General features: G+C 44.9%; 1 protein-coding gene across 7 annotated transcripts in view; it reads left to right on the forward strand.

Annotated features, from left to right (window-relative positions):
* Window positions 1-26,226, forward strand: part of IGSF9B (immunoglobulin superfamily member 9B) — a 125,743-nt gene that overhangs the window by 21,524 nt on the left and 77,993 nt on the right. For all 7 annotated transcript variants that reach the window (XR_004427957.1, XM_033171740.1, XM_033171741.1 and 4 more), the window contains exon 2: window positions 18,204-18,401. Coding sequence is in view for 6 of the 7 variants with exons in the window: in XM_033171740.1 (XP_033027631.1) it covers window positions 18,204-18,401 (198 nt within the window). In the remaining variant the exon portion in view is untranslated. The remainder of the gene's footprint in view (window positions 1-18,203; window positions 18,402-26,226) is intronic.

Consider the following 26,226-nt stretch of genomic DNA (forward strand, 5'->3'; position numbering starts at 1 on the left):
AGTAACGTAACTCTGGGCAACGTAACTAAAATGAGAGAAAGAGGGAGATACCAGCTTTAATCTGTCTGCTCCTAGTCAGGGTTTCCTATCCAATATATACCATTGAGAGGATGGAAGTAAGTAAGAAAGGTAAAAAGGCTGAAGGAGTATAATGAGAATGGACAGAGAGCGATCTGGGAGAGAGTGATGGGTCACTGGAGGACAGTGGAAACTTTCTCTGTTAGTGCAGCCACCTGGAAGAGGATGTGGACGTTGGCATTAGCTGGGCTTCAAAGCAGAAGCTGCCTCCTTTTTGCTGGGGTCCCTTGTGGCAAGATGCTGTGCAGGGAGAGGGAGCCAGAGCTCCATGGTGCTTTTGCTTGCAAGAGGCTCCAGGTTCAGTTCCTTCTCTTGGCATCTCCAGTGGAAACGGATTGGGTAGTGGAGAGCCTGGGAGTGATGCTGCTGCTCAGAGCAGACAAGTTGCTGGGAGAGAGACTGACTTGGGATAAAGCAATTTCGGGATAAAGCAATTTCTCGTATGCCAATGATGCTCAAGGCATAGGAATGTGGGAAACATGGTTTTGCATAACTCCATACCCTCCGACATTTATCCGATGAAAATAGGGATGTCCTAAGGGGGAAAAAATGGTACATTCCAGGATCAAATCAGAAACTGGGATGGCTTCTGTAAATTTGGGACTGTCCCTGGAAAATAGAGACACTTGGAGGGTCTGGTATAGCTGGAGAAATTTGCACTAAGAGACTTACAAATCTTCATGATAACTTAAAAAAACAACAACATTCAAACAGTTGTGGAATTTTAGAGAACCAAACTTAAGATTGGAAAATGACAAACTAGAGAAACTGAAATGGATGCATTTATCTGTCTACCCTCACAGATAATTGCTTACAGAGGCCTTTTTTATGGACTTCATGGCTCAGATTCTAGCGTTGCACCCAACCTCTCCTTTTTCAGACGGATGATGCTTCTGTGACTGTGACCTACCCCCCCCCCCGGACTCTGGTCCCAGTTCTGCCAGGGATAGGCTTTCGGTACTTCTTTATATAGCTGCCTGCTTGCTGGGCCATTCTGCCCCCCCCCCCCCGCAACCAAGAAACCGTCCTGAAGATTACCTCTTTCCCACAATTCACTTGCCCTTTAGCAATTGCTGTGTTTCCACTTCGCAGACGCTAGAGCGTTATCTGCTAGGGATGGGAGCGAGGAGAGCGGGGAGCGGGCAGTGGTGGGGAGACGGAAAGAAATGGCAAAATCTCTTCTCCTCTCTTTGGAATTACGTGACACGTATGTGCTCTGGTTGTGGCTTGTGCTTCCACGTTGAGCTTGCAGGATGCAAATAGATCAAGGGAGAGCTCTCCCATCCAATAGGCACGCGGCATGCAAATAAAGCAGGAGAGAGAAAAAGGTGACTTCATATCTTTGCAAAGGAAAAGCCGTGAGCTGTGTTGAAGCTGACATGATAGGCAGGCGGCAAGGCGGGGGGGGGGGGGAGCGGAGAGGGAGGAGAGGGTTTGCCTCCATTGCGTTTCCAGCACTTCGGATTCCCCCTTTCCCAGGACTTTGCTTCTGTGCCTGCAGTTAAGCTCGTGTCGCAATCCGCTGTTTTAATTTCTGCCCCCACCCCTTCCATCTGAAGCCTGCAGGACAGACCTGGGTTGCTCAGTAAATGAGAGATGTGCCGTGGCCTCATCTATATTATTACCCGTATTCCAGGACTTGACCCTGGTATTAAAAATAGCTACCTTGGATGAGCCCTGCACGAATTAAACCTTATGCTGCATCTATCCCCCCCCCCACCCTTTCCCTTTTTAAACTAGATGTTGAGTAGCATATGCAATCAGCCTTGCTTAGAAGCCTGTCTCATTTGCTTGAATGGCCTCTAGGGGAAGCATCCCAAATGTTGACAGAGGGGTTGTAAATTGCAGTAAGTAGGAGTGATGTCATGCATGCGGTGACAGGCGTTTGCTTAAATGAGAGGAATGCAGTAAATACTAAAACATTAGGGACTTACGTGTGTTTGTGTGTGTGTGTGTGTGTGTGTGTGAGTGAGAGAGAGCAAGAATGTGTGCACTCTAATCAAGGCTAATTGTCAGATAATTCTTGCTTTAATGCAAGGGTCATATAACTTCCCCACAAACAAATCAAAATGAATGCTTGTTAAATAGCCATTGCCATCTAATCTCCCTGCAAACAGTTTGGATGGATGATCAGGTTGGAGAACTGGACCAAAGTTAACAAAATGATTTAATGCAATTCTAGGCTGCATCAACAGAAGTATAGATTGCTGATCAAGGGAAGTAATAGCAACGCTCTATTCTGCTTTGGTCTGACTTCCACCTAGAGTTCTGTGACCAGTTCTGGGCACCGCAGTTTGAGAATGGCAAGCTGGAAGGTGCGCAGAAGAGGGTGACCAAGATGATCAAAGATCTGATGAGGAACCATTGAGGGAGTTGTGTATGTTTAGCCTGGAGAAGAGGTGATATGAAAGTAATCTTCAAATACAAATGACTTGCACCTTGTGTGGGGCTTATGTTCTGAGGATTGTGCATAAAGCTGAAATCACATATACAGGTGGCAACCATTCTGTTCCTGGCTCCCATGCCTGCTGGCGAAGCATTATAAGAGCGATCTTGCCCCCCATCCGAGATCTCACGATAGCTTCCCAAAGCCCGGTAAGAAAGCAGAGAACTTAAAAGCCCTTTCCGCAGTAGGAAAACCCAGCATGGAAAGAGCTTGCATGGGATAGCTCAGTTGGTAGACATTGAGATTCTTAATCTCAGGATCGTGAGTTCGAGCCCCACATTGGGCAAAAGATTCCTACATTGTGGGGGGTTGGACTAGATGACTCTTGGGGTTCCTTCCAACTCCACAGTTCTATGCTCAATAAACAGGTAATCTGGAAGCTCCCAAACCCTAATTGTACGTACACTGCAAAGTAATTGAAGCCAATGTCCTCATGGTCAAGACATGGAAGAGGAGGCATTGAGGCTTACTCCAGTATTGGACTATATTCTTACCTGAGATTTTTCAGGGAGGAAGGTTGCTGGGCATATTTCCATGCCTTTGGCTTGGCTCGCTGTCAAGTTTTATTGGAGCTGCTGTGGTTATGCATTTATTTATTTATTTGTGCTGAGAAACCATTAAAGGATTGTGTGGAGATTGAATTACCGGCTTCCTTCCTGTCAGCAGGGCCCATGAGGAAGGGTCTCGAAACACAGTCTAGTTGAGAGCTGTTTCTAAACATTATGCTACTAACATGGAGGGATCTGGAAGCTGACTCAGGATAACCGAGACAGGAGATCAATTGGATGTCGTCTACCTGGGCAGCTTCCTGAGAAATGCTGTTTCCAGTTTAATCTCCGGGTTCTTTTCATATCTTGAATTGAATTTGGGGAAGGGGCTTCCCGCACCTTTTCACCCTCTGTTCTCTTGCCTCAGCTGCAGTTTGAGCTGCTTTGACATTCAGCGGGTGCATGGAAATGACCCTTCATTGAAAGGTAGCTTACAATTGTTGTATTTTAGCTCTCAGAATGGTTTCCAAAACCAATTCAAACAGCCACTTGCCTTCAGGTTTATAATCTAACAAGCCATGACACAAAAGGAGGGAGGGAGGAGGAGGAAAGAGGAAAGCAAGCAAACTCTTAAATGTATTCATGCGACTGCTTAGTAGATGCAGATTGTGCTTGTTGCACATCTTATCTGAATGGCCACTTGAGGGATGGTTTAAATCTGTTCTTACTTCTTACTTCCATGTAAAGTGGTGCATTTAATCCCTGCAATAATCCTGTGAGGTAGGTTAGTCTGAGAGGCAGTGAATGGCCCCAAGGTCACCCAGTGAGCTTCATGGCTAAGTGGAGATTCAAACCCTGGTCTCCCAGATCCTTGTCTGACATGCTAACCACTACACCACACTGACTCTCCTCACTGAGGACTACCTGCTTTGAAAGCTACTGATGCAATGGAATACATGAGTGGCTTTGGTGCCAACTCTGGATGTGCACCGATTGTAAAAAGGAACCACTCAGCTTGTTGGGAAGTGTATTTAAGGCAGGGAGAACCTTGCTTGTGTAGCTGTCTGGCTGTCTTGGGGAGCAGAAGTCTTGTACAGGGCTGCTCCATTCATTTTCCTGCCTGTTTTGCATGGTCTTCTGCATGGGTGGAGGATAACTTCTTTTTCTTCTTCTTTTGCATTTTATTGAGAAACAAAGTAATTCACATTTCTCAAACTGATAGGTAAATTGAGGCACAACTGTCCTTCAAAATTCCCATGTCTCTGAATTTTGCAAATCATTTCTCTGAAGCAACCAAAATGTACTGAAAGTGTGCATAAAAATGCATATATTGGTGAAAATGGCAAAAAATGCATTTTATTGGGGTAAATTGCTTGCAAAAATGTGTATATTAGCCAATATATTAGCCTGGACCTGGGAGCTCACCTAGGAAAGCTAGAGTCTAAAGCATAACCAGCAAAATCCTCGAATGACTGATTAGGCAAGGTGCTAGTCCTTAGTATTTTTAAGTTGCCTGCCCAAACCAGAGGCTCATACTAACTGCCAAGTCCCAGGGTCATGTCTGGGTCTATAGTGGATTCTGAGTACACACACACACACACACACACACGGTAGCCCACTAGGTTAACTCCCAGCTTTTGCAGCCTAGAATGCATCCCCAGCCTTGGCTTAGCTATCAGGTCAAGTGAATTTTATAACATTTTACAAAAAACAAAAACAAAAAACGCACATCACAAAGTAGTTTACAAAAATACTAAATTATCAATAAGAAAAATTAACAGTGATTTAAGACTTTTGAGAATTTAAAATAATAATAAAACAGATTAAAAATTGCATCAACTTTCTTAACCTCTGGGAGGGCTTGCCTAAACCGAAATGTTTTTAGCAGGCACTGTAAAGAGTACAGTGAAGGTGCCTGCCTGGTATCAATAGGCAGGAAATTCCAAAGTGCAGATGCTGCCATGCTAAAAGTCTGAGTTCTTACAAATGTGGAGCAGGTATTTTGTAGTACCTGTAGCAATGCCAGTTCTGCAGATCAAAGTGGTTGATTGGGCTCATGTGGGCGATTTCACTTATAACCTGGCCCCAATTACTGGTAGTTAACGGCTTTATATACTAATAGTAACACCTTGAACTTGGTCCGGTAGCAGATTGGAAACCAGTGCAGAGATCTGAGTTAGATGTTGTCATGGATGCAGTCTTCAAATATCTGTAGAGCTGTTGTGCAGAAAGACTGAAGAAACTTGCTCTCTTCTGCTCCAGAAGGCTGGACTGGAACCAATGGGTGGAAATTGCAAGAGAGTGGATTCCCCTGCTGACCTTAACAGAAAGGACTGTTTAACAGTGGAACAGCCTGCCTCTGCAACTTGTAAGCTGTTCTTTGCACAGCCAAATGCCAGGGATGCTGTGCTTGCATCCAGCATTCCAGATCCTGCATTGAACCAAAGGGTCGGACCTAGATGGCTTCCCTAGTCCCTGGGATTCTGTACCTCTTCCGCTGCCTGCTTCCTGTTTCCTTCTCTGCCTGCTTTGCTCTGCTGTGAGCCTTGCAAACTAAACTGAATTTGCAAAGCCCTACAGGTGAGCAGGTGGCCCTGGTGCTGACCGGGAGATAAGAGAACCGGGGACAGTGCCAACGTGCATCAAGTCCTCTGTTTCCTGGCTGGTCTCCAGCTGTGTGTTTGGGAGATGCCGCAATTGCTTTGTACCAGAGATAGCTTGGACCAGCTCCGAGTTTCCACGCTGCATAAAATGACTGGGCAGGGAGCTGGCTCCGTGAGGTGCTGAAAGAACAGCTTGGGGGCACTGCTCTCCTTCCAAGCATCCAACCAACTGCCCATCACTGATGGAAGCTGATGGAAGTTTCAGAGAAGCTCCTTTGCTAGACCCTAAACGAGGAGTCTGGAAAGGGGCTAAAACCCAGCAAATGATTCTTCTTTTTGCCTTGCCTTGGATGCAACCTGGACTTTCTCCAAGAAGCTCATAGCAAAGTATCTGGTGGTTCCCTCACTGTGAGAAGTGAAGTTAACAGGGAACCAGGCAGAGGGCCTTCTCGGTAGTGGCACCCAGAATTCTTTATGGGACAGAATATGATTTGAATGTGCTCTAAAGTACATATTGTGTGCAGAAGCATGGAATCTACCTTTTTCCACAGGTGCTACAAACTGGGCTGACTTCTCTTGGAGCACATTTTAATTTCAGCCTTGCCCTTTCCCCAAAGAATAGTTTGGCCATGGGATAAGTTACTTGCCAAAATCCACATGTGCTCTGCAGCCCTTAGTGATGGTGCTGATGATCCATGGGGGTGTCTTCTTTAGAAAGAATTGCTTGACGCTGCCTTTGTTATCTCTTTGGCCCCAAGCCTGCTAGATGCTACTGTTGATAAATTTCTGCCCCCTCTGGCATTTGTTTTTAAATGATTTCCAACACCTGCTGTTAATGTTCTGCTTTTTGAATTGTTTCAGTGTTCTGAATTCTTGTTTTAAATGTTATTTTAATAGTCCATCTGGAAAATCTTAGAGTTGAAAAGTAGGGTATAAACCTTTGTAAAATGAAATGGAATGTAGCCTGTTCAGGGAGCCCTTTTCACAATGGCTTTTGTGCCATGTGTGTGTGTGTGTGTGTGTGAGAGAGAGAGAGAGAGAGAGAGAGAGAGAGAGAGAAGAGACTAGTCCTCAGTCTTTTCAGACTTAGTATCTAGCCATGAGATGCAACATGAGATCAAATTTTCACTTTCCCCATATTCTGCCTTTTGTCTCTGCCCTTCGCCGAGCATACTGTTCTCAGAGTGGCCAAACTAGATGCCCCTAAGGGAAGCCTGCAAGCAGGGCATGAACACAGCAGCACTCTCCCCTCCTGCCATTTCCAGCAACTGGTATTCAGAGCTATACTGCCTCTGACAGTGGAGGTAGAATGCACCATGGGGTGTGCCAACCCCCTCAATTGCGGGGGCAAGGTGGGCGCGCTTGGTCGGTGGTCACATGTGCCTTGATCTCTTGCAAAATGGTCGTTCCCTGTAATGTACCCCTGCTAGTACTACTTCTAGTTTCATTCTCAAGATGAAAAAGAACCTGGGACGACAAAAGGAAGTTGCAGACTGGTCTTGAACACATCAGGAAAAGGTGTAAAAGGTTCCGGCCACAAGCTGTCAAATTGAGGGTCAAGTTTGGGGCGAAATAGAAAGGTGCTCTCTGGAAATGGGCAACGGCTGCAAAGCAGATCCTGCAGAGAAGGTGCTTGAATTAATTGATTTAGAGGAATTGCGCTACCAAATCCCCAGGGAAATTAAAAACATTTTAGAGAGATAAAGATGGAGACTCTAAAACTGCAGAACTTGTGGGTGGTTAATGTTAAATGGGCGGCGGCGGCGGGAGGGGATAAGATCATAAGGAACCTTTTTCAGCTGGAGGGCCATATTGAATCATAGAACTGTAGAGCTGGAAGGGACCATGAGGGTCATCTAGTCCAACACCCCACAATGCAGGAATCTTTACCAAATGTGTGACTCGAACCCATAACCCTGAGAATGAGTCTCATGCTTTACCCACTAAGCCATTCCATATACTGGGGGGTGGGGCCAGAGGCAAAAGTGGGCAGGGTATCTAATGTAAACTTTACCTTTGTTTTTCCCCACATACACCTTTGTTTATTCCCTATTCAGACGAGCAAGAGGTTTTATTGTCCAGGGGCACATTCCAACCAGCCAAAAAGGTTTGAGGTGTGAAGTAGCCCTAGCAAGGGTAGTGGCTTGGAGAGAGTGGCAGTGAAGTCTGGAGAGTTTCTAGGACCAAATAGAGAGGACTGCAGGCCGTATTTAGCCCCAGAGCCTCAGGGGCTCCTGCCTTATTTACATGGATTCTTAAACCCACGGAGGCTGCATTCACACGGCAGTTTATTTTGTTTGCAAGGTGTTTCCCTAACAGTTAATTTCTAGGTAATTCTGTTTGAGCTCACACATGATATATATACCGGTAAGCCCCTTCCAGAACTATAGTGAAACATAGTACAAGTTTAGCACTCCTTTCCGCATTATTTGCAAAAAAAGAGAAATAACATAGAAATGAGCCCTCGCCTTGCACTGCATTCCACTAGAATCCCAGAAGTAGGTTTTACGTTGTGTGAAAGCATGTAACACTTAGGAGAGAGTCATGCAAAAGGTGCAAGGCGAACGCAGACAGAGCCTGCGCTGAAAAACCAGATGTGAAAGGGCTTCTGGGCTTCAGCTAGTTTCTGCCCAGGATCTGCTGCAGCTGCTCCAGTGACTGAAGAGCAGAACCTGTCCCTTTTAGGAGGCAATGCTCAGGGCTCCGAGTTCCAGAGGTGCTTGCATGTTCCTTGTACTAGCATGCATGCATGCTTGACAGCAATAAAATTTTCCCCTCCTCTTCCTCCCTCACCCTTCCCTCAGATATTGTGTGTGTGTGGGGGGGGGGGGGAGAGGTGGCAGGTTCCTGCTCTTTTTGCACATCGTGGAGGTTTTCTGAGGTGGTGGGGAGGGCGAGAGGGGAGGGAAGGAGCCGAAGTCTTCTTGCCTGCTGACAGGTTGCGAAAGCCTCAGTCAGATTTGAAATGCAGTGATAATGAGGCGCATCAAGGTGCGAACAAAGCGTGTGCAATTGGTGTGCGCGTGTGCGCATTGGGGGAGGTCAGCCATTGCATGGAGGGTGGGAGAGGAGGTTGCAGCAGTAGATGCTTTCTGTAGGCTTCTTTTGGAGGGATGGAGAGGAGGCAGCATGGAGCTGCCATCGGTCTTTGAAATTGAGAGGGATCTCACGCACCCCCTTCACCCCCTTTGTTTTTAAGCGTAGGTTTGCCTTTAAAAAAAGAGGGGGGGCAGCTGATAGGTGAGCGATTCCATCATTTACTCTGCAGCCCTATAGACCAGGGAATATCTGAAATCTCCTGATAGACTTTCGACCAATTGCAGCTGCAGGGCTTTCTCAACTTCTAGGCCAGGGGTCTGCAACCTTTAAGACAAAAAGAGCCACTTGGACCCGTTTCCGAAGGGGGGGGGGAACTGGGAGCCGCAAAACCATTGCGAGATTTAAAACAAATATAACACTGCAGAGGAAAAACCATTATTATTATTATTATTATTATTATTATTATTATTATTATTAGCCAATGCAAAGAATAGAAAAGGAAGTATTATATTTATTATTATTAGGACGACGTTAAATCTTATTTTGTGCACATTTAAAGCAGCAGGGAGCCTGCAAGTACTATCTGGCTTCAGGGCAAAGCCTTGTTTAAGCTGCCTGGAAAGGCTGACAATCTTTTGATCTCTCCTCTCAAACCAGCTGAGCTGGGGATCTCTGGGCGTTGCTTCTACCCCCCCAAAAGCGCACGATCTCTTCTCTACCCCAAAACCAGCTGAGCTGGGAATCTCTGGGCGATGCTTCTACTCCCCCCCCCCAAAGCACACAATTTTACATCTCTCCCCTCAAACCAGCTGAGCTGGGGATCTCTGGGCGATGCTTCTACTCCCCCCCCCCAAAGCACACAATTTTACATCTCTCCCCTCAAACCAGCTGAGCTGGGGATCTCTGGGCGATGCTTCTACTCCCCCCCCCCAAAGCGCACGATCTCTTCTCTCTCCTCAAACCAGCTGAGCTGGGGATCTCTGGGCGATGCTTCTACTCCCCCCCCAAAGCGCACGATCTCTTCTCTCTCCTCAAACCAGCTGAGCTGGGGATCTCTGGGCGATGCTTCTACTCCCCCCCCAAAGCGCACGATCTCTTCTCTCTCCTCAAACCAGCTGAGCTGGGGATCTCTGGGCCATGCTTCTACTCCCCCCCCCAAAGCGCACGATCTCTTCTCTCTCCTCAAACCAGCTGAGCTTGGGATCTCTGGGCCATGCTTCTACTCCCCCCCCCCCAAAGCGCACGATCTCTTCTCTCTCCTCAAACCAGCTGAGCTGGGGATCTCTGGGCCATGCTTCTACTCCCCCCCCCCAAAGCGCACGATCTCTTCTCTCCCCTCAAACCAGCTGAGCTGGGGATCTCTGGGCGATGCTTCTACCCCCCCCCAAAGCGCACGATCTCTTCTCTCCCCTCAAACCAGCTGAGCTGGGGATCTCTGGGCGATGCTTCTACCCCCCCAAAAGCGCACGATCTCTTCCCTACCCTCCCCCCCCAAAGCACACCATTTCCGCGCCCTAGGCAGCCGCCCCGGAGCCACGGCAGAGCTGTCCAAGAGCTGCATGCGGCTCCGGAGCCGCAGGTTGCTGACCCCCGTTCTAGGCGTTTTGACAATAGAAAAAACAACAAGGCTGCATTTTTACACCCACTTACTTGGGAGGAAGTCCCATTGGACTCAGTGGGGCTTCCCTCTGAGTAGACATATATAGGATTATATTGTCAAAAAAGAAAAGAAAAGAAAAAGGCTACTGAAAGAAAGCTAACTTGGGTGGGGACCAGGAGTGGGTTTTGGGGTGTTCGTAAAAGGGCTTTCAGCTCGGTTCTAGTACTGGGGAAAAATTCTGGCCGAAGATGTATTCAGCAGGCACCCTTTATTCTGAGTGCATGCCCCCCCCCTGCTTCTGAGCCACTGTTTTGCATCAGGCTCTGGATGGGGGTCATTGGGGGATTCTAGTAAAAAAGAAAGTGAACCCCAAGTTGATCACATAAGAGTAGCGTCTGCCCGCCCTTTGCCATACACACAATTGATGCAGTGCAATCTGCATTTAAATGCCACACAGCTTTCTCTTCCCCCCCCCTTGCATCCTTGTTCCCTCCTGATAGCATCCACTTATGCATATCTCTACTATCTTCCCTAGGCTTGTGCGGGTGTTTGTGTAGCGCTGTGGCTTCTCCGGCCATCTCCAGCTATCCGGTTTTTGCAACCTGCAGCACCGAGGCCACCTGTCTCACCCCGGGTCCCCGAGAGACTATCGTCGCAAGCCCACCTGGGGGCCACTTGCTTGTTAATGCCTCTGTCTCCTGGGTGCCAAAAATAGACTTGCCGGCGTACTAGATTCCTGCTGTGGAAAAAACAGTGATGTCATTCTGGGCCAATCAGCACCAGCCCTGCAGAGCAGAGCGCAGGAGCTGGCAAGGGGAGGGGGAGCTTCTCTCTTTCTCTCCTTGCTCAACTTCTTTTTCTGAAGATGCCTCACTGGAGGAGGCAGTGGTCCTGTCCTGCTTTCATGCAGAGAGAGAGAGAGAGAGAGAGAGAGAGAGAGAGAGAGAGAAGGGAGCGAGGCAAGCCTGTGGTTCTTTTGTGCTGAGGTTTAGCTCTGGGATGCCTGAATCTTCAGTGTAGATGGAAGCCAGCTCCACACATCCAGTCTTAGATATAGATAAGGGTGTGTGTGTGTGTGTGTGAGAGAGAGAGAGAGAGAGAGAGAGGCACAACTTACTGTAAGGATCCTGTTTATTCAGATCTGGCTTGTTTCCTTTCAAAGGCTGGGTCCCCTGGCAGGGGCAGATTTAGCACCCCACTCCCTGCACCCCTTAAATTTCATAAATAGAAGTGAATGGTTGTTGGCCGTGCATACCGGGCAGTGTGCGGGGTGAGCAGTTTATGCTGTTGTAGTAAGGGGAGAAACCCTCACCCTTGACAGTTGACAGATGGGTCTTCTCTGATAGGGACACCCATTTCTAGAGTGTGCAAAATGTAAGGGTTTTAAAAAAAATAAATGGGGTTTGGGAGTAAGGAATAGGACCTCTCTGTTGGGATGAAGCTTCTTGTTTCTCTCCCTCCCTCAACATTCAATATTTGGAGTGGGGTGGGGTGGGGGTGGGGAATGGAGAGGGCCATGCTTTGGAAAAGAGACCCCCGACCCACACAACTTGTTCCGCCTGTGTCAGTTTGCCCATCTGCCTCCTGGGCAATTTTTAGACGGTTAAGAGCATCCTTGAATATCCACGGAATGCAATTCGCTTGCCTTTGGTGGGGAGGGTCACTACAGCCTGCGTTCCACACAGCTGGGATGGCAGGGAGGAGGAGGAGGAGGAGGCCCCCAAGATGAACGAAGGTCTTGCTTCAGGTTTAATGCCCTGGTTTGCCTCTCTCTCTCTGTAGATATTAATCTCTAGATTGAGGACCCTGTCCCTCTCTACAGACAGTCAAGCTTCATTTGACAGTACTGATGAGAAATGACATCACCAGGCTGCACCAGCTGCTGTGCCGGGTTCTCCTTTCCTTTGCAAAAAGCAATGTGCTTGGTTAACTCTTGCTCTCTTACTCAAAAGGAGCCAAGAAAAAGAATAATGCTTGGAGGTCTTTAATTTTAGCAAAATACCTTTTCTTTGTTTCAAAGCACCTCACTTTCCCAGTAGCTTTTATTTCAACAACAACAACATTTATTAGGTTTGTGAGGTCCATGCCTTTACACAAAACACCATACAACACCATTAAAAAGTAAAACAATAAAATTATTAAAATAGGTTTAAGATTCTATGGGTTTCATTTTTTGCTTTTATTTCTAATCGCCAAGCTTTTTTTTCTTGCTGTTCCTGCAGTAGCTTGCCCTATATCAGTGATTCTAGCGATATAAACCAAGTCCGCATTTTAATTTGAATCCAGGTGAGATGGGTTTCAGCTTCGTTTTCACCTGCCAGCCCCAAGAGAGTGACCAGGCAGGCTTTTGTTAATGAAGTGTTAATGGATGGCCATGCAATTATTGCTAGTGTTCTGGGTTGTTCTGATGTTCAGTGCTTTTGTTTTAAGTGCGTATTAAAAGGGACATTAGAATCTGTAATCAGGGCCAAGCGCATGCTGAGTTTTGGTAGCACTGCAGAATATAGAAGCAAAGAATTTACATCCCTGTCAATGTAAGCTGGTTCCCTTCCCACCCAATTTCAAAGTAAGATTCTAGTCCTTATAGATTCAAATCACAGTACAGTGGTACATTGGTTTACTAACTTAATCTGTTCCGGAAGTCCGTTTTTAAACCAAAGGATTCTTAAACCAAGGAGTGCTTTCCCATAGCAGCGGGGGACTCAATTTACAAATGGAACACACTCAACAGGAAGTGAAACATGTTCTGCTTCCAAGGCAAAGTTCACAAACCAAAACACCTGCTTCTGGGTTTGCAGCGTTCTTAATCCAAGTTGTTCATAAACTAAGCTGTCCTTAAACCAAGGTACCTCTGTACTCTTATCCCATGACACCCACTGTACCCTTATTCCATGACACCCACTGTACCCTTTTCCTTTTCTGCGCCTGCACCTTAACAACTGGACCTCATGTGGTGTGAGTTGGTTAGAGAGTGACCAACATCTTTTTTTACAAAAATGCCAAAATCTCCCCCAACTCAGGCTGGACTTGGTAGGGAGGGGGAAGGAGAGCAGAAGTAGGGGAGGAGCAACATTTGGCATAATCTGGAGGTTCTGAGGCAGAGCTGGGGCAGGTAGCAGGTGGAACAAAATATGTTGCACGAAACACTGAGCTCTATGGATGTACAAAATGCACGCAAATGTGGAGAAAGAAAAAAGTGGTGTGTGTGTGTGTGTATGTGTGTGTGTGTGTAATGCACAGAAATGCACAAGTAATTTTTTAAAAAAACCACCCATGTAGGTTCAAAGCACACTGGAGGGTTTCCGTGGATATCTGAGGCTATGGAGGGGGTGGGAGGGGGTGAACCAAGAAGGCCCTGTGGAAATAAATGCACAGGTTTGACATAACCCTACTGCTTACTTTTTATTTTATTTTTTAAAAAATGTTTCTCCTCTAATAAGGAAGCTGTGATTTTTCACAGTGTTGGCAGCTAGGGCTCTAAAAATAAATGCTGCCATTTACTGGCTTTGCAGATCCTGACACTGGTTACGCAACAGCAGACCAGGAGGGTTGGCTGCCTGGTTAGACCAGTGAGACATGGGCTGATAGTGACCCCTGCGTCGGTGGAAGGAGCCTGGCTGAGTGACAGAGCACAGCCTTTGCATGCAAAGGTCCCCTGGTTCTATCCTTGGCAAAAGACTCTCACCAGGAAAAAGACCCAAACCCTGGAGAGACGCTGTCAATTAATGCAGAATAGGCCGGGCTGGTTGGGCCACCAGCCTCTGTCTGTACAAGGCAGCTTCCTCTGCTCCTCACATGCAGAAAGAGTCCCGCTGAACCAGACCAGTCTGCTGCTTTCTACAGTGGCCAATCCGACGATTCCAGGAAGCACACAAGCAAAGCTTGCAGTCAGTACTTATTCCTGCTGTTTGTACAGCTGCTGTACTGGCATGGCAGAGGTAACAGGGTTATGAACCTTGAGGATCTGTTTTATCGTTGTGGATTACAGACGTATCATCCATCTAATCCCCTCTTTTTAAAACCCGAGAGCAACGGCGCACCAGTGTGGTGCTTTGGTTAGAGTGTTGGAACAGGGCCTGGGAGAACAGGATTCGAATCCCCCATTTGGCTATGAGGCTCACTGGGAGATTTTGGGCTGCCAGCCGCTGCTTCTCAGCCTCACCTACCTCAGAGGGTTGTTGTGGGGGTTAAATGAAGAGGGAGAGAGATCTCTGCACACCACCTTGAGCTCCTTGTGGGGGGCGGGGCGGAATAGTGCAATATTGGTTCATCTAGCCCAGTATTGTCCACACTGTCTGGCAGCAGCTATCCAGGGTTCCAGGTAGAAGTCTTTCCTCTGCTGGGGATCGAAGCTGGGACGTTCTGCATGCAATGCAGATGCTTTACCACTGAGCTAACAGCTGTCTGGACGCTGTTTCCCTGAAGGTGGGATTAGTCTGGGAATTGAACTGAGAGCCTTTCTCACACAGCTTTACTGTGTGTGAATGAGAGAACGAGAGTGATTGAGTCAGACCCTGTAGGCCAGTAATATTGGGGAGGCATGGTACGTTTCAAGTCTGCACAGACCTGTGTGCCAGCCATGCCGTGTCCCTCAATGGCGGTCCTGGCCACCTGAACGTTGCACTCTGAGGAAGGGTTTGCAGAATGCACAAAAAAGTATATATTTTCTACAAATGAAACACAAAACTATCCAAAGCTATCCAATATGAGAAGCATAAGGCAGTATTTTTTAAATAAAAAAAACCCACAGGTTTCTATGGGCATTTCCTTTCTACACATTGTTTTGCTTCTTCAGAGTGAGGCATTGTGGGCAAATTCCTTCCAGAGAGCACCTGCACCGCTGCTTTGCTGCAATGACAGCAAAGAGCTATTTTTCCTCCCAGTTATTGTTCAAGTCTGTTTTTGCAGAGGACAGGTCCAGCAAGCTCGGAATGGTTGGCTGGCCAGCCAGTTGGATCCAGGGCAGTGACAGTGGTGGATGGGCCAGCCATGCAGGTGGAGGAGGCTGGTCTGGTGCCTATGATCCATCACCCCTTACGATACACCGCCTGAGCCATGATGGGGCCGGCCCTGGTGGACCTGTGGTCTTCCCATTGTGTGATGCGCTCTCAGTTGTGTGAGGCAGTGTCAGAGGTCAGCACCCAGTCACCCATCAAACGACCACATCTTGGGGTTCCATGTGGGGAACTGGTTGTGGGTCCAAAGGGCCAAAGATTAGCATTGCGATCTAGGGTTGGGTGCAGGTGCAGGTGGCAGAGACAGTGGTGCAGATACGCCTGTCCCTTTTTGCAGGATTTGATTTGCAAATCTGATGCTGTTTGATTACGGCTGAGTCTTTAGCCAGGACATGGGACAGCTGTCTTTTAGCAAGTTGGCTCATTGGTTCAGGATTATCTACAGTGAGTGGTATTGGCTCTCTGGGGCTTCAGATGGTGATGCAGATTCGAGCTGACCTCCTGATGCTCTGTATGTTCAGGTGAAATAGACTTAGGATTTGGGTGTGTGTGTGTGTGTGTGTGCGCACATTTGACTCTGGATTCTGGCTTATGGGTTGGATGGAGGTGTGATTCTCAGGTTGCAGTTAGGGTGCACATGAGGGAGACACCAGGTGTGTGTAATGGATGCCGGCCTCTCTCTCTCCCTATCTCCCTGGGTGTAGCAGCTTCAGTAATCCATCTTCTTGCTATTTTAACAATGCTGTCACCGCTTGTACTGCAGCCCAGGCTGCGTCAGCGGTTTCCCCATCAAAGGCCCGTTCCAGGGATTTTTTTGGAGCGCTTTGCTGGTGATTGGCTGCAAAGGCAAATTGGTTTATGAATGGATGCTTCTCCTGCTACAGGGAGGGGAGAAATTCCCTGCAGGTATTGCTAGGTGATGCAGAGATGCTAAAATGAAAATCTCCCCCCCCCTTGCAAAAACGCACACCAAAACCCAGTTCTCCCCTCCTCCTTTCTGTTCTCTGAAATGAGAGGCAGAGAGGCTTCTGTGGTGGTGGTGGTTGTGAGAAGCCCCCACGGGAAGGTCACCTTGGAGTGATGCTGGGAGGCTGACTCGGCAACTGCCTGACTCTGCCTTTGTCAGCTCAGAGTAAATCCCCTCCAGGCAGGGGGCGTTTAGAGGATGCCTGCCTCGGTGCCTTGAGCAGGGGGGTCCAGAGTAGAATTCTCATCTTGCTACCTTTATAGAACAGGCTTTTGCACAAACAGGTGTGTATTCCTTTGGACACACAGGTGTCTCCTCTCTTCCCAGTTTTTTTTTCTTTTTACTTCCTGCTTTCTATTCTCAGCAGTCAGCTTCATCTTGGATGCCTATTTTTTGTGGAGTTTTTTTATTTATTTAACCTTTGCTGATCTCTCCCCTTTCCTATGCTCTCTGCTTGACCCACCCTTTCATCCTGGGAGCTTGTCCCCCTTTGCTTGGCTGTCAAGAGCAAAGTGGACCGAGATGATGCAAGAGATGCAGAGCATTCTGAGCACAAGTTTGGTGTTCACCTTAATAAGGAATATGATGGTATTTCTCAAGATTAAATTTGCAGCCAGTTGTGCATATGTCCCCTCCTGATGGATGTAAGGGGAAGGCCCATTGCTCCCTGATAAAACATGTGCTTTGCATGCAAATGGCCACAGGTTCATCAAATAGTAGAACTGCAGATTTGGAAGTTACCCCCAAGGATCATCTAGTCCAACCCCCTTCAATGCAGAATTTTCAGTCCCTGGGATCTCCAGCTAGAGATCCCTGCTTGAAACCCTCAGAATGTGGATTCTTGGTAGTGGGGTGCTGACCCCCAAAAGAGAATGTCTCATACAAGAAAGCTCCTCGCATCATGGGGAGAGTACAGACACCTTTTTTCCTTTTCCTAGGCACTGTGTTGCAAAGCCAAAGTTGTAGTAAACACATTTGATTATGAATTTTTTAAGCCCCAATATCCTACCACTTTAAACAGCCATAGATTACCCCCAAGAATCCTGGGAAATGTAGTTTATTAAGGCTGCCAAGAGCTGTTAGGAGACCCTCCCCCCACTCCCTTTATGGAGCTACAATTCCAAGAGTTCCCTCTGAAGAGGGATTGGTTGCTAAACCACTCTGGTAATTGTAGCTCTGGGAGGGGAATAAGGGGATCACCTAACATCTGCCAACAACCTTAACCAACTTCAGTTCTCAGGATTCTCTGTGGGAAGTAATGACTGCTTAAAGTGGTATGATGATGCTTTAAGTATATAGCACGGGTGGGGATTGTGATGGCCATTGGCTAGAAACAATAAAATGTACTCTAGTGTTTTTTGATTGAGGTGGGGAGCCTTCCACCAAAACCTCTGTTCTGTTTCTGCCCAGGAAGAGGGCATTAAGGCAGTGGTGGACCTTGGGCTTTCAAATTTCAGTGGCACCTTGTGCAACACTAAAACTTGCCCCCAGCCTCTCTCGCTCTGTTCTACAGCATCGTTGTGGCACTCCCTGCAACATGGTGCCAAGTGCACCTGAACTATTTGTGCTCCCCTAAAACTGCCTCTGGTCAAGGAGTCCTCTGGCCTGCGACTTGGCAAGTACAGAGTGCGAGTCAGTAAGTGCAGCCAATGTCACTGGCCATTCGAAGCTTGCTGAGCTTAAAATGTTGTTCCTACTGAAAATAAGAATCACTGGCCCTCGCCAAACCAGCAGTTGCCTTTTGGCATAATCCAGCAAGACTATTCCTAAAAGCAAAGGACCCATCTAGTCCAGCATCCCAACTACTGGTATTCAGTTGGCACAAGTATCCTACCTCCGGTGGTTCCCACAATTCGTCTCCCAATTCCTTGGCTGTAAACATCTTTGCTATAGGAAACGCCTTTCAGTCTTGACATGAAGCCATTGCTAAGCATCTGTGGAACAGAGATCTGTTATGGTCCCAGTGGGGCTTTTGGGAAGCAGCGCCACTGATTCGCCCTCCCCCTTTCCTTCTTCTTTTTCTCTAGGTGCCCACGGCTTAAGGGAGGAACCCGAGTTTGTGACAGCTCGTGCTGGTGAGAGTGTGATCCTGGGATGCGACGTAATCCACCCACTGACTGGCCAGCCCCCTCCTTATGTGGTGGAGTGGTTCAAGTTTGGAGTGCCTATCCCCATCTTCATCAAGTTTGGGTTCTACCCTCCCCATGTGGACCCAGAATATGCCGGTGAGTCTTCTCTTTACCCCGCTGCAATAATAACCATGGAAGAATTTTGCTCATTTACACTAAAAACTTGAATGGGTTCTATTATTTACATAGGGTTTTGTTTTTTAAAAGACAAGCAAGAAAAAAGGAAGCATTGCAGAACTACCTATTAAGCAGGATTATGCGTGCTTCATCTAATATAACTCCACTAGTAATGCACTACTTTTGTAGCAAATTAATGACATGTTGCAGGATACACTTGCAAAAAAACACCAGGCTGGAGGGACCCTTGTAAAACCGTTACAGTTGCTAGCCAATAGGTGCTTACCACTGTGGACTCCTTCCCCCCCCTTTTACAGGCAGCTTTTCTGTAAACTTCTAATCTGCAGGGTCTATAGATTCGAAATCTGCAGAATCATTTCTTGTATCTTTTCCACCCCAGAACTTGTAGTTGCACAGAAAACTGTGTATCTTGTTGTGTTCCTGACTGGGGAGATAAGATGCTTTTCAAAGTGACCTCTGCTACAAGTAAACCCCTGCATCTGTCTTTACCCTTAGTTCAATTTGGGCTGGCTGGTTAAATACACAGATCAGGCCAAGCTCGTTTTGCCTCCTCCACCACCACCTCCCTCTTCTTTTTCAGGAAGTTCTCTCTTTCCCTTTTTTTATTCCATCATTTCCGCCTGGTTGGCTTTAATTAAGCAGCGGCAGAGAGAAGCCAGCTGGGCTGTCGGGGCCAAGAGAAGCCGAGGCAGCGAAAAGGAGGGCATCCACTGCTGCTCCCGTGCCTGTTGCCTTGGCTTTCCAGTGGCAGCAGAGAGCCCTGAGTGATGCTTTCGGGGGCCCTGTGCTGGAAACCTCATGTGACATCCTCGGAAGGGGGAGCTGCTTGCTGCTGCTGCTGCAACTCGCTCGCACGCTCATGTGCTGAACCTCTTTGGACGGATGCATTTGGGGGGAGCCGGGGAGAAGGGAATGAGAGCTGACATTGTGGAGGGACATGGCCTACCTTGGCATGTCCTTGTCCCCAGCTTCCACGTGGCCCAGAGGGCTTGACTTCAGGGTCATCTCAGGATAGCTCCAAAGACGAGGCTGCCCGGTAAATGCTGGAGGACTCCTGTGCTTACTGAGAGCTTGTGTAGAGTTGAAAACTTTGAAAAGTAGATGTGGAAGAAGGCAGGGTAAGGGATGGAAGAGAGTGGCTTGGGTGGCTCTGGCTCTGCTGTAGGCACCTGCCTCTCTTACGTGTCTGGCTGAATGCATAGCTGTCAACTTTCCCTTTTTTTGGTGGGAAATTCCCTTATTCCAGCACTGTTTCCCATTGCAAAAAAAGGGAAAGTTGACAGCTATGGCTGCTTCCCAATGCAAAAAAAAGGAAGGTTGACAGCTCTGTGAATGTTTGCTGTGGCTACAAGCGCCCCGGACCCCATTCGGGAATGCTAACTAGCCGAATAGGTCACCTCTTGAAGCACTGCAGTTTTCCCTGCACTTGAGTGGCAGGTTTGGAGAGCAGATGCATTTGATGCTGCTGCTGCTGCAGTAGTTCAGGCATCATTTGTGCAGCCCATACCTCCCAAAATCTAGCAGAATCCAATGCTGGGTGTCAGTTGGGTGCTCTCTCTCTCTCTCTCTGCCATTGGACTCTCAGCTGCTAGATCAGGCATAGGCAAACTCGGCCCTCCAGATGTTTTGGGACTACAATTCCCATCATCCCTGACCACTGGTCCTATTAGCTAGGGATCATGGGAGTTGTGGGCCAAAAACATCTGGAGGGCCGAGTTTGCCTATGCCTGTGCAAGAGGGCATCTGAAGGATGAAAAAACGAAACAGCAACACACTGGCTTCTGCCATCAACCAGAGGACAGAGGCCCCTGGGAGGCCACTCCCTTTACTTTCCAGGACAAATGCCAAAGCATGGGAAAGACTAGCCTGGCTCTATCAATCAGCTAGAGAAGGAGCAGCTTCAGGGAGCTTGCTTCTCCCTTGCCTGTCCGAAATAATACTTACTTCCAACCATGTGTTTGAGCTTGGGGCTGCACTGTGGAAGCAAATTCCATAGTTTGGCACTGTGTGAAGAAGTGGGAGTTGTAGTCCAGCTGCATTAGGGAGCACTGGGTTGGTTTCCCCTTGTCTACGCTGACAGTAACTCTCCACGGCTACAGGAACCAAGTCTTTCCCAGTCCTATCTGGAGATGCTACAGATCAAAACCTGGAACCTGTGAAACACAAGGCACGTGCCTCTGAGCTGTGGCCCTTTCCCAAAGCTACGGTCTGAGTGCATATCTCTCACAAACTCCAGATACGCGAGGATCCAGGTGGATAAGGAGGGACATGACAGAAGCATATGCAATCCTGAATGGCACGGAGAGAGTAGGTGGAGAGATGGTTTCTCTTCTCCTTTTCCCTAATAGTACTTGAAATGTGGGGAGGTGGTGCCCAATGGGAGTGGGTTTGCAGGTCTCTGAACGCAAGGAGCCTGCAGTTTTCAATTCTGGCAGTGAGAGGGAGATGGAGAGGTTGTGAAGTTGGGGTTGAGGGATGCAAGTCAGAAAGCAGAGTTGCTCTTCGTTCAGGGCTCCTTTCAACTGTAGGCAAGGATGAAAGGATTAAACAGGTGCTTAAGTGAGCAAGGTGGGTTTTGAGAAGGGCTCTATCCTTTGCCTCTCAGTCTAGGCCTCCTCATTCTCCTCTTCCCTTCTCTGTTACCTGGTTTGCGTGCTTCGTGGGGGATTGCCTGACCCTGAAAACACAGGCTCTTTCTTGAAAAGGGAAGGGGAAGAGGGAACAGCTTTCAGTGATGATATTTTAATCCCCACAAGCTTTTCTCTGGCCTCGGAGAAGACTGGAAACCGGATGCATTTGCTTTGTCTGCTCTCTCTCTCTCTCTCCCCCACCCAACCTCCCTCCCTCCCCCCCCCTCTCCTGGGCTTGATGCATCTCGAGATGCAGGAATTTTCCTGAGCTTTTTCCTGGAAACCAGGGCCTCTGGTGTCTAAGCAAGATGCAGCAGTGATGGACACAGTTTCTCCCCATCCACGTTGCCCCTGCTTCATTCATTATAAAGCAGGGGATGATGGGGTTGTGTGTCTTACATCAGCAGGAGAATGTGGGTAAAGGGTGCTGAACTTTCCCCTGTCCCCTCCCCCTAAACCTTAGTCTGTTTCTCCAGGCACTCCCCCCCCCCCCTGTTCCCAGCTCACTTCTGATATCAAAGCTGGGAAAGGAGCAATGGAGTGTGGGTGGGTTCTTCACCCTTCTCTTGCATGCTCCTCTTTCTGCAACCGCAAGACCCTCCCACCCTTGCCTGCCTTGTATGCAAACAGGGCAAGGCATGTGAATGATGATTCTGCCACTTCTTTTTTTTTTTTTTTTTTTAAATTAAAATAAGTCTTTATTAAATTTGTGTTTCTTTAAAAAAAGAACAAAACAAAACATTAAATCTTTCATCACACAAATAATAAACATAAATTTACAATAATCTCTTTCAAATTATACATCAACTTTAAAATATGACTTCATATTGTTTCTACAACGGTTTTCTTAATATAATACTCATTTCATTACTCTAACTGATAATTTAGTTACTCTCATTCTTACAAATGAACAAAAACAGCAACAATATATATATATATATATAATTTAAATCTCCCATGTGCGTAACTTAATCTAAGCAAATCATTAGTTCCGTTTTCAAACCTTCTTTTTTTAAATATTCTTCCACATATTTCCATTCTGCTTTTGTTTTCTGTTTTTGTATATCTCTTATTGCCGCTGTCATCCGTGCTAAATTCATATATTCTATTAGCTTAATTTGCCATTCTTGGACTGTTGGTATTTTTTCTCCTTTCCAGGTTTTAGCTATAAGTATCCTAGCTGCGGCACATGCGTACAGAAGGATGTTTTTTCTGTCTTCAGGAATATTCTCGGGGGTCATACTTAATAGAAATATTTCAGGTTTTTTCCCAAATGTAATTTTCAACATTTTTTTCAAATTTTCATATATATTATTCCAAAATTCATAAATCTTTGGACATTTCCACCAACAGTGGAAATACGTACCTATTTCATTTTGACATTTCCAGCACTTACCCGAATTTGATCCATATATTTTTGCCAACTTCTCTGGGGTAAAGTGCCATCTATATACCAGCTTCATCATGTTCTCTTTAATTCCAGAACATGCTGTAAATTTCATATTATTTTTCCATAATTTATCCCATTGATCCCTATATATGGGTCTCCCTAGATCTTGTGCCCATTTCGTCATTACACATTTTACTTCTTCATCCTTTAATTCCCATTCAAGTAAAAATTTATATATTTTTGATAGTGGTTTATTCGAATTTTCTAATAGAAGTTCTTGTAATTTTGATTTTTTTTCTACAAATCCTATTTCTTTGTGTTTTTTAAATATATTCTGTATCTGATAGTAATGTAACCAACTTGCACATTGATGTTTAATTTGTTGATACGGTTTCAAAACCCATTGGTCATTTTCTTTCACTAACAAGTCTTGGTAGGTCAACCATTTTTCTTCCTTAATTTTATTATTCATCGCTGTCATCTCTAATGGCGATGCCCACCATGGTATTTTTGGTTCAATCAAATCTTTAAATTCTATCCAAATTTTGTATAGGGATTTTTTAATTATGTGATCAGTAAATTCTTTATTACTTCCCTTTTTTTCCTGTAACAAATATGAATGCCACCCTGTAATATTCCTGAATCCTTCTAGTTCCAACAGTTCTTTGTTTTCCAATAAACACCAGTCCTTTATCCAGCACAGACATGCTGCTGCATAGTACAATCTGAGGTCCGGGACTCCCCATCCCCCCCTTTCTTTCGTATCTGTTAAAATTTTATATAAGATTCTTTCTTTTTTCCCTCCCCAAATAAATTTACTTAAACTTTTTCTCCATAAAGCAAATACTTCTTTTTTCCCCACGATTGGCAACATTTGGAACAAGAACAAAAACTTCGGTAATATTGACATCTTAATTGCTGCTATTTTGCCCGAAAAGGATAAATTTAGATTTTCCCATCTCTCCAGCTCTTTTTTAATTTCCTTCCAAGTCTTTGAATAGTTATTTTCAAATAAATTTATATTATTAGCCGTTACTTCTATACCTAGATATTTCACTTTATTTACTATCTCCCAATTCGCCAATGCTTGTAATTCTTCTACTTCTTTTTTCCTTATATTTTTTGTAATTATTTTGGTTTTTTTCACATTAATTTTAAATCCCGCTATTTCCCCGTAAATCTGTAATCTATGTTTCAAGTAATTTATTGAATCTATTGGGTCTTCTAACATAATTATAATATCATCAGCGAAGGCCTTAATTTTATAATTGTTTCTTCCTATTTTTATTCCTTTTATATTTTCATCTTCTTTAACATCTTTAAGTAGACATTCTATGGATAGCAAGAATAATAGGGGTGACAATGGACATCCCTGACGAGTGCCTTTTGTTATTTCAAATTTTTCTGTTACTTCCCCATTTATAATTAAATTCGCTGTTTGTTTGTTGTATATAGCATTTACTCCTTTTAAAAATTTTCCCTCTATACCACTTTTTTCTAATGTTTTTTTCATGAACTTCCATGTCAAATTATCAAATGCCTTCTCGGCATCGAGGAATATAAATGCCACTTTTTTGCTTGGAAACCAATCTAAGTATTCAACCAGATTTAAAAATATTCTCATATTATTAGACATTTTCCTCTTTGGGAGAAATCCTTGTTGATCTTGTCCAATTATTCTGTTTAATACTCTTTTTAATCTATTGGCTAATATTTCAGCAAAGATCTTATAGTCTACATTTAGGAGGGAAATTGGTCTGAAATTTCCCACTTGTATGTTCTCTCCTTCTCCTTTTGGAATTAATGTGATAAATGCATCTTGCCAGGATTTTGGGAAAGCTCCTTCTTCTAAAATTTTATTCACTAACTTGTGATATATCTCTACCAATTCTTCTTTAAATACTTTATAGTGTCGATTTGAGAGACCATCCATACCTGGTGATTTCCCTGGTTTTAGCTTTGCTATAGCCAAATAAATCTCTTTTTTTGATATTACACTGCTTAAGAATTCTTTTTCTTCTTCGCTAATTTGTAAAAGTTTCCGATTTGTGAAATACTTTTCTAATTTCTTATCACTTATCTCTTCTCCTTTATACAATTTCTTATAATAATTAACTAAGCATTTTTGAATATCCTCTGGGCTGGTCCAATTTTTATCTCCTTCTTTAATACTTGAAATTATTTTTTGGTTTTGGTTTTTTCTTAATTGCCATGCCAATAATTTCCCAATTTTTTCCCCAGATTCAAAATATTTTTGTTTTGTCCATTTGATTTTTTTCTCTATTTCTAATCCCACCAGTATGGATAGTTCCTTTTGTAAAATTTTTATCTGTGTTGCCAGGTTTTTATTTTCCGGATTTTCCCTCCATTCCTTTTCTTTCTCTTCTATTTCTTTCTTAATTCTTTCCATATTTTTTTCCCTTTCTTTTTTAACCAGACTTTTTTGCTGAATATACAAACCTCGGATAAATGCTTTACTTGCATCCCACGTTGTTGTCAACTCTATTTCCTCTGATGTATTCCTTTCAAAGAACTCTTTCAACAATTCCTTCAGTTTTATTATAAAGGTTTCATCATTTAGAATACTCTCATCTAGTCGCCATCTATTGAAATTAAATTTCCTGTACTTCTCTTTTATTCTTACCATAATGGGATTATGATCTGTTAATGATTTTTCCAATATCTCACATTTTATTATTTTTGGGAGTAAATTAGATGATATCCACATACTATCAATTCTTGACGCCGAATTCCAAACCTCTGAATAGTGTGTGTATTTTCTTTCTTTGGGATTCCTTATCCTCCAGCTATCTTTTAAATCATAATTTTCCACTAAATTAAAGAAAGATTCTGGCAATCTTCCTTTTTTCCCCTTATTTTTGTTTGATCTATCTAATTCTGGTAAAGCAACTCCATTAAAATCTCCTACTAAGATAATTTCCTCTTCCTTCACAAATTCTCCTATTTGTTTCTCTAGTTTTTTAAAGAATTCTTTTTTACAACCGTTTGGTGCGTAAATATTTATCACAATCACATTGCCTTTTACTGAATTCACTCGGACACCAATTACTCTGCCTTCCTTATCTTGGAATATCTTTTCCGCTTTAATATTATGCTTAACATATATCACCACCCCTCTTTTTTTCTTCTTATCTACTGAAAAAAACTCATTTCCTAATTTTTTATTACATAATATTCTATTGTGTTTCTGCGAAACATGGGTTTCCTGGAGGCATATAATGTCCCATGCGTCTTTTTTTAATATATGTGCAATCTTGTTTCTTTTAATTTTGTCATTTAGCCCATTCACATTCCATGAAACAATATTAAGATTCATCACTTTATAAACTGAATTTAAATTCTTTCAATTAAGATACGTCTTGATATCTGTGGTCTATTACCTATGCAGTACAATTTACATGAAACTTCTTGCAAAAGGTGAAAAATGATCTTATTTTCAGGATTAAACAATATCTTACAATAAAAATAGTCTTATTTTCGGTAATTTTATTCAGCGTTTTAATTCTCAACTTCTTTTTGATCTTCCTCTCCTATACCTAGTTCTTTCTTGAATCTCTTGCTGAATTTCTCTGCTTCTTCCGCCGTTCTTATTGTTTTCTTCTTTTCTTTGAATATAAATGAAAGTCCCTCTGGGAACTCCCATGTAAACCATATTCCTCTCTTCTTCAGGGCCTCAGTTAAGGTCTTATAGTTCTGTCTCTTTAGTATCAGTCTTTTTGGGATTATTTTAAAGATGGCAATT

The sequence above is a fragment of the Lacerta agilis genome, chromosome 15, assembly GCF_009819535.1.
Source record: "Lacerta agilis isolate rLacAgi1 chromosome 15, rLacAgi1.pri, whole genome shotgun sequence".
Classification (NCBI taxonomy): domain Eukaryota; kingdom Metazoa; phylum Chordata; class Lepidosauria; order Squamata; family Lacertidae; genus Lacerta; species Lacerta agilis.